The sequence below is a fragment of the Sinocyclocheilus grahami genome, unplaced genomic scaffold (assembly GCF_001515645.1).
Source record: "Sinocyclocheilus grahami isolate Dianchi unplaced genomic scaffold, SAMN03320097.WGS_v1.1 scaffold335.1, whole genome shotgun sequence".
Classification (NCBI taxonomy): Eukaryota; Metazoa; Chordata; class Actinopteri; order Cypriniformes; family Cyprinidae; genus Sinocyclocheilus; species Sinocyclocheilus grahami.
This window is the reverse complement of record NW_015505514.1, coordinates 375,836-384,367: the sequence shown is the minus strand read 5'-3', so window position 1 is coordinate 384,367 and position 8,532 is coordinate 375,836. Positions and strand designations below refer to the sequence as shown.

The following is an 8,532-nucleotide window of genomic DNA, read 5'->3' as shown; positions in this document are numbered from 1 at the left end:
TTAACTTTTATAAAGAATATCTCTTTGGATTTGAGACTTTAGTCTTTGCAACTTTACAGATCTTCTTTATGCACCAAGAGCTTGTAACACTCCAAAGAGAAAGGATAACTTGAAATCGCATCATGTGACCCCTTTAAATGTTGTAAAAGCCCTAGTGTCTTTTCAGATAGATTGAATTGCTCTCCCTAGTGGACAAAACTGTAAATACATATCCATATCTATGCGTGTGTGTGTGTCACTTTATCAATTTAATGCATCCTTACTGAATAACAGTATTTATTTTCTTAGAAAATATTTTACTAACCTTACAATTTTGAACAGTAATGTATCTGTATGTGATAAGCACACTAACCGTAACTTTATTATTAAAAACACAGTAGGCTTCACACATAGACATAATGAGAATCCAGAAGGTGACGTCAGTGACCACAACTAAGCTTGAAAGCGAGGATACATTTGCAACCTCAGTAACTGCTGAGAATCACACACTGTTCTCTGAACTGGGTTATTTCCAGTATTATGTCTCAGGTGCACTTTAAAGAAAAGCTAAAAAAGCTAAAGATGCATAACTGACTGCACCTGGTTGTACAGAAGACACATGCAGCAGATAGAGGAGGTTTGTTTAGGCTTATTTATTTGTCACTACCAGTCAGTTCTTGTTGACTAAAGTGATGTTTTGTCACACTCCAGGACTCTTGTTTCAAAGGACAGGCCATTTCTGTATGTGGATTCTATGTCATTGTCTTTTGAAGTGCTGTCTGTCGTGTGGAAAGACTCTGGCAGCTGTAGCGTCTGTCCTCTGTAACTAGGATTCGGATAGCAACAGGATGTCATAGAGCTCAAGTCAGTAACTCCACCCTCTTCGTCTTCCTCATCTTCCTCTTCAAAGACGACAAGCCCAAAGTCTTGCAGTAAAGTGCCCTGTTCAGGGGTCACGTCCTCCCTGGGTTTGCTTAGATCTTGACGTAGCAAGAGAACGAATTCATGCACCTCCTCCATCATCTGGCTCAGGTCCTGCGACACAAACATTTTCTCATTTGGAATTACATGCACTGATGACTCATGCACAATAAAATAAAATATATATACCCTCCGTTTATTTTATGTCAATTTCATTAGTAGTTCAAGACTATAATTTATGTAAATTCTGTGAGATGATTTTGCAACATAGCTTTCCTTCACTCTTTTTATAGTCTTAAAGCTGCTTTTAAAGGGGTCATATGATGCTTTTTTAAAGATCATTATTTTGTGCATTTGGTGTAACAGAATATGTTGACATGCTTTAATGTTCAAAAAACACATTATTTTTCAAATACTGTACATTATTGTAGGTCCTCTATGCCCCGCCTCTCTCAAACACTTAGTTTTCTACAAAGTCCCTCCTTCTGACAAGCGCAGTCTGCTCTGATTGGCCAGCTGACCCAGTGCATTGTGATTGGCCTAACACCGCAAGCACTCGTAGGAAATGTAACGCCCCTTACCATAATTGCGAGCTTCATCTTTCCAAATAAATGTAAAGACAGAGCCACAGAATAGAGTTGCGTGACGGACACCGTGATGAAGCTGGTATGTGTTTGCAGTACACAAGCCACGGTTAAGGTCGTCCATAAAATGCATTGTTGTTCTGTTGTAAGTAATCTTAAAGACTCCTAAATGCATCTACTTCTGGAAGGCCAAATAAAGTGCTTTTGCTTTCGCCTAGAAACACACAGCGTCTCCCTGACATGGCTGCTTCAACACTAACTGCGGTTACTGAAACCACGCCTTCTTTCTTTGCGTGAACATTTGGGCGGCATTATGCTAATATTTCCACATAGTGAGGTAGATATGTGGGGGCGTGTTAGAACGAGCCGTTTTAGGGGGGCGTGGCAGAGTCTTAACTTTGATAAAGAATATCTCTTTGGTTTTGAGACTTTAGTCTTTGCAACTTCAGGGATCTTATCTATGCACAATCAGCTTGTAACACTCCAAAGAGAAAGGAAAACTTGAAATTGCATCATATGACCCCTTTAAAGTACATCACTGCAAATGTGCTGATGTGACATGTTGGTATTTTGACCTCACCACAGATTTCTTTCTGCTAACAGTGAAGGGAGATTTCGGAATTTGGGTCATTATAATGTGCCGCATAATCAGTCATGCCTTGTTAAAATATTGTTTATAAGTAAAAATATAAGTTTTGTTGGAAATACAGTAGGTTTTGATTCTTCAGCAGTCTGTGTTGCTAACCTGCTCTTCCGGACATCTGAATTCTATTGTATCTAACACAGGACTGGGTACCTCAGGTAACAGCTTCAGTCTGCAAAGCAAAGAGACAGTTAAAGAAATTTTAGAGGTAAATACATTTACATTTATCATGATACGATTTTCTTATTTGAATTTTTTTCAAAATGAGATTTAAGACAAATTATAAATGAAACAGTGTCTTTTTATTATTTTTCAGAGAAAATGCTGCACATTTCTTCAAAACTAAATTGAAATTTTAAAACAAATCCCAAAGAAATAATAAAAATAAAAGAAATCTCTTCATATAAACAAGCTATGGCTTTGCCTGTGCACTTTCCATTTAAAATGACAGGTTAGCACTTTATTATTATTATTATGCATAAATGCAGCATGAGCAGTTTTTAATCTAAATTAGATTGTATAATTTTGAAATCTGAAGAACAAACATGGTCTGACGTTAGTTTTGCAAAATTATTCTACATGAAACATATCTGAACGAAATGAAAACGTGTTTCCTTGGATACCGCTGTAAACAAAGCAGCGCTGCTCTTATAAATACTATTTTATTATGCATTATACAGAGACGAGATGAAAGAAAATGCTTTTTGAAAGACAGTCAGTTTATTATTTTAAGAATAAAGTCAAAATTATGAGAATAAAGAGTTTTAAAGGGTTAGTTCCCCCAAAAATGAAAATTCTGTCATTAATTACTCACCCTCATGTCGTTCCACACCCCTAAGACCTTCGTTCATCTTCAGAACACAAATGAAGATATTTTTGATCAAATCCGATGGCTCAGAGAGGCCTCCATTGACAGCAACGCCACCCAAACTTTCAAGATCCATAAAGGTACTAAAGATGTCGTTAAAACAGTCGACGTGACTTCAATGGTTCTACAATAATTTTATAAAGCGACAAGAATATTTTTGTGTGCAAAAACAAAACAAAAATAATAACTTTATTCAGCAATCTCTTCTCTTCCCTGTCATTATCCTTACGCGGTTAACGCACTAAGCACAGTGAAGGCTTCCGTGTTCTACGTCCGAACGCCGGCTCATTATTGGCCAAAGCTGCACATGTGAGCAGCGCGATGCATGCGTGTGATGCTGATGCAGGAGCCGTCCAATAATGAGCAGGCATTCTGACGTAGAACCTGGAAGCGCTGGATGTAAACAACATATGAGAATGACACAGAAGAGAAGAGGTTGTTGAATAAAGTCATTATTTTTGTTTTGTTTTTGTGCACAGAAAGTATTCTCGTCGCTTCATAAAACCACTGAAGTCACGTCGACTGTTTTAACTATGAGAATGACACAGAAGAGAAGAGGTTGTTGAATAAAGTCGTTATTTTTGTTTTGTTTTTGTGCACAGAAAGTATTCTCGTCGCTTCATAAAACCACTGAAGTCACGTCGACTGTTTTAACGACGTCTTTAGTACCTTTATGGATCTTGAAAGTTTGGGTGGCGTTGCTGTCAATGGAGGCCTCTCTGAGCCATCGGATTTGATCAAAAATATCTTAATTTGTGTTCTGAAGATGAACGAAGGTCTTAGGGGTGTGGAACGACATGAGGGTGAGTAATTAATGACAGAATTTTCATTTTTGGGTGAACTAACCCTTTAAAAACTTTAAGAATAAAGTCAAAATTACAAAAATAAAACTGTAATATTTTAAGAATAAAGTCAAAATTATGACCAATATGTAATATTTTAAGAATAGTTAAAATTACTATAAATACAAGATTAAAGTTGTAATATTTTGAGAATAAATTCAAATTTACAAGAATAAAGTTGTAATATTTTGAGAGTAAAGTCAAAATTACCACCAATACCAGATTAAAGATTCAAAAATGCAACAATTTAGTTAGAAAAGCCTGATTTTTTTTTTATTTTTTTTTAGTGCATGTATTCCCTGGTAGTCTAAACCATGACCATGGTCTACTGATCTAGCTCTATGATCTGCTTATGTACAGCTTATGTACAATTTAATATATCTTGCTCCTCAATCAGTTGTTCTGGGCCACCAATACCAGATTAAAGATTCAAAAATGCAACAATTTAGTTAGAAAAGCCTGATTTTTTTTTTTTTTTTTTTAGTGCATGTATTCCCTGGTAGTCTAAACCATGACCTTGGTCTACTGATCTAGCTCTATGATCTGCTTATGTACAGCTTATGTACAATTTAATATATCTTGCTCCTCAATCAGTTGTTCTGGTTTATGGTGATCTCACCTCCTGACAGCTACGGAGCAGATTATAGTACACAAGAGGGCAACAACACAGATGATCAGGATGGTGTGGTCCTGCCATGATAAGCCTGGATGAAATGGCAGAACACATTTGCTGTTGGCAGGTATATTCTCCCACCTCATTGTGTTTATTTGACAAAAAGCAGACAATGCAAATAAATATTTCTGTTCTGCATAGTCATTTCTCATTTTGCATTGACTGTGTTTCAGTACCCATTTCTTTGGATTGTGTTTCAAAGTTCACCGTTGAGTTCGGCCCAGTACCAGCTTCTGTCCTTCCGGCTATAGATATGGTGTAAGAGGCGCCTGGGTGGAGGCCCTTGATCAGGAAGCTGGTTTTATGTGCTGAGACATTGTGGAACTCTAAAGCAAGAGGAACAGAAAGCAAGAGATGTTACTCCTCATATTTTACTCTGGTGAATGCAGCGTTGATATGTTTGTAACGGGTTTGGTTATTTGTCATACAAGTAAAAAAAACTATCTACAGCTGTGACTTCCATAGCAAATAAATGATTAGTGATACTATAAACTTTTGGCTTACTCGTGTTTCCCTGTCCAGATATCCAAATGACATAATGCTGTAGAAATCCTCGCTGCTCCACCACAGGAATGGAAGACCAACTTACCACAGCTGATTCATGTGTCACATCAGAAATATTCACATTGGCCGGACCATTAACAGGTGCTGAAACAAATGCAAATGTTCCATGATGTTGACATCACTGAATTCAATGATGAACTGTCTTTAACTGAAAAATGAGTGTTTACTATTGTCATTTTGCATTATTGACACACTATTTTCCTAATTAATGCTGTTCAGTTGCTTTGACACAATCTGTATTGTTAAAAGCGCTATATAAATAAAGGTGACTTGACTTGACTTGACAACAATGTAGGAAACAGATCCGGCGTGATGCAGCTGACACAGAACAGCATACGCTGTTTACGTCCAGCGATATTCTCCAAAATGGCACCAGGGTGAAGCGGGGGAGACAAATTGTTGAATAAAGTCATTTTTTTTCTTTTCTTTTGCGCACAAAAGTATTCTCGTAGCTTCGTATAATTGCGGATGAACCACTGATGTCACATGGATTATTTTACAGATCTTCTTGCTACGTTTCTGGACTTGGGAACATTTCAGTTGCGTTGCTGTCTATGCAGGGTTAGACAGCTCTCAGATTCCATCAAAAATATCTTAATTTGTGTTCCGAAGATGAACGAAGGTCTTATGGGTTTGAAATGACATGAGGGTGAGTAATTAATGACAGAATTTTTGGGTGACAGAAATTTTTGGGTGAACTAACCCTTTAAGAGGTTACAAACACTAACAATTTAACAGCAATTAAAAGAATTTTATTGAGTCCTAAAATATAAATTTTTCATACTGTACATTATAATGATTTACTTTAAAGGGGTCATATGATGCGATTTCAAGTTTTCCTTTCTCTTTGTCGACTGTTCAAATGCGGAAGTTTTGCGCAGTGCAGAGTAACGAGTTGTGTGTGTGTGTGTGTGTGAGGGGAACAGGGTCACATCACAGGAGAGTGAACTGTCTGTCAGAAATCATAGCACATCAGCTGTATTAACCGCGGCTTGTGTACTGCATCATCACTGTGTCTGTCACGCGACTCTGTTGCCCTTTCGGGCTTGAACTGATGGTAAAACTAACGACATTATTAACTGTCTTGATATTTACTTTGAAAGTTGACGCTCGCGATTATGGTAAGGGGCGTTATATTTCCGACGTGTGCTTGTGGTGTTTGGCCAATCACAATGCACTGGGTCAGCTGGCCAATCAGAGCAGACTGCGCTTGTCAAAGGAGGGGGCTTTGTTGTAAACGACATGTTTGAGAGAGGCGGGGCATAGAGGACCAACAATAATGTACAGTATTTGAAAAATAATGTGTTTTTTGAACATTAAAGCATATCAACATATTCTGTTACACCAAATACACAAAATAATGATCTTTAAAAAAGGCATCATATGACCCCTTTGAGAATTTTCTGCTTTATTTTAGATTTTATTGTTTTATTTTAAATTTTTAAACAAAATAATATTTTAATATCAGCCATTTGTTTTAATATCGGCCATTTATTGGCCATAACATGATAATAATTAACAGAATTTTATTGACACATCCTTAGTCTGAACTTACCTCTCTGTTTTGAGTAAAAAGGACACATAACAGCAGTTTTATAATGGTTCTTTTTCATGGTGTGAAGAAAGTAATAATGACGTACGAAATTCTCCACCTCTGTAATTAAAACCAGAGACACGGGTTAGCATATGCAGCACATGCTAATATGACACATGAACTGATGTTGAAATTGGATGAATGGCTTATCTTTACCATTTTTAATGTCCTGGAATGATTTTTTGGGTGATTTGTTTACTGTCCTTGGTCGAGTCTCACCGTCTTCCAGTTTGTACCATTCTAAGCAGGTTTTCATAGCCTTGTTGATGTTTGAGGACATGTGAGAGTCACAGTCTGAAAATGGTCAAAAATTCAAATGAGTTTACAATTTACTGTTTCTTCTCAAGGTTTTTTCATTTTTTCAGTGTGAGTAATTTTTAACAACACTTTAAAAATCTCAGTCACCAAAAACCCCACAACTTACACTTGCATCCTGTCATAAGCGAACACACTCAAGCACACATACTGTACCTGAAAACCCATGCTAACACTTACAGTTCAGATGTTTCACAGCAGGAATGATGATCTGCTTTCGTGGTGAACTTCCAACATTGTTAGTTGCAAAAATGGAAATCCTGGCTTCTGAATAAGTTATTGATGCATTATATGTTTGAGTCACAGTTAAATGGTCCATTCCCTTTTGTTTTTTTGTACAAGGCCAAACTGAGAGGGTCAGATTGTACTTCACACCCCCTACAGACTCATTATCAGGTGGGGCCTAAAGAACACTACATTTTAGCATCATTCAAATCAAATTGTATTAATCTTCAACCTAATAAAAACATGTCTGGTGTGCTCTGTTCCTTTCATACTTACATCCCAGGAGAGAGTAATATCTCTGGTACCATTTGTCAGGTTGTTTTCCACCCAGCGTATTACAGGTGTGCGCCTGATTTCTGTAGAGAAGTGTTACATCTGTTAACCAAATATTTTCAGATGCTTTTACTTATTAAAAATTGTTTCGGATGGCGCAGTCGTAGCATTCATTGACAGATACAGCTGAACTCGAACCTGAGGGAACATCCACCATTAGGCTCCAGTCACTCCAGAGAGCATGTAGTGAGTTTTCACATAGACTTGACTGCAGTTTGGCCTGCCGCCTCAGTTGGATCTGGTAGATTTCCGTGTACTGTAGATCTAGCGTGTAGAAATCTATAAACATATTCATCTCAATCAGTTTTGCATTTTTTTGTGTTCAAAATTTATATAATAAGCGAGTACACCATGAATCCATTTTCCAAACCGTGTTTTTGGCTTATCCTGAATCACTACGGTACACCTATATTAAGTGTTTATATTCTATATCTAGACTATTTTAGACGTCATAAAAATGATTCGTCATAGACTTAAACAGAGAGAAGTAGCTCCGGCTACAGTGTTCTTCCGCAAGAGTCACCCAGTTCTGTTTATTAAAGGGGTCATATGATGTTGCTAAAAAGAACACTATTTTGTGTATTTAGTGTAATGAAATGTGTTTATGCTGTTTAAGGTTAAAAAACACATTATTTTCCACATACTGTACATTAATGTTTCTCTTCTATGCCCCGCCTTTCTGAAACGCGTCGATTTTTACAAAGCTCATCGTTCTGAAAAGCGAGGTGTGCTGTGATTGGCCAGCTATCCAGTGCGTTGTGATTGGCCGAATACCTCAAGCGTGTGACGGAAATGTTACGGCCCTACCCTACTGTGATGCCCTGTTCGGCCGGAGCGACGAGACAAAACCAATAAAACCCATTATAAACAAGGCATTTGTTGCATCCAGTGGGGACATAATTATGGATTATAATGACTTATACTGTCTTTTTACGCATTGCATTGCGCCGCGTAAACATAAAACCATGTTTGCATTTGTGATCGGAGAAAC

At 37.4% G+C, this 8,532-nt stretch overlaps 1 protein-coding gene across 1 annotated transcript in view; it reads right to left on the bottom strand.

Annotated features, from left to right (window-relative positions):
* Positions 1 to 558: 558 nt before the first annotated feature.
* LOC107602771 (interleukin-12 receptor subunit beta-1-like) overlaps positions 559 to 8,532 on the bottom strand; it is a 12,615-nt gene continuing 4,641 nt past the window's right edge. The window contains exons 5-14 of the mRNA XM_016295347.1: positions 7,680 to 7,820; positions 7,431 to 7,564; positions 7,164 to 7,386; positions 6,825 to 6,962; positions 6,630 to 6,728; positions 5,015 to 5,158; positions 4,687 to 4,836; positions 4,457 to 4,541; positions 2,230 to 2,299; positions 559 to 1,014 (exon numbers count right to left, since the gene is read on the bottom strand). Of these exons, the coding sequence (XP_016150833.1) occupies positions 664 to 1,014; positions 2,230 to 2,299; positions 4,457 to 4,541; positions 4,687 to 4,836; positions 5,015 to 5,158; positions 6,630 to 6,728; positions 6,825 to 6,962; positions 7,164 to 7,386; positions 7,431 to 7,564; positions 7,680 to 7,820 (1,535 nt within the window). The 3' untranslated portion in view covers positions 559 to 663. The remainder of the gene's footprint in view (positions 1,015 to 2,229; positions 2,300 to 4,456; positions 4,542 to 4,686; positions 4,837 to 5,014; positions 5,159 to 6,629; positions 6,729 to 6,824; positions 6,963 to 7,163; positions 7,387 to 7,430; positions 7,565 to 7,679; positions 7,821 to 8,532) is intronic.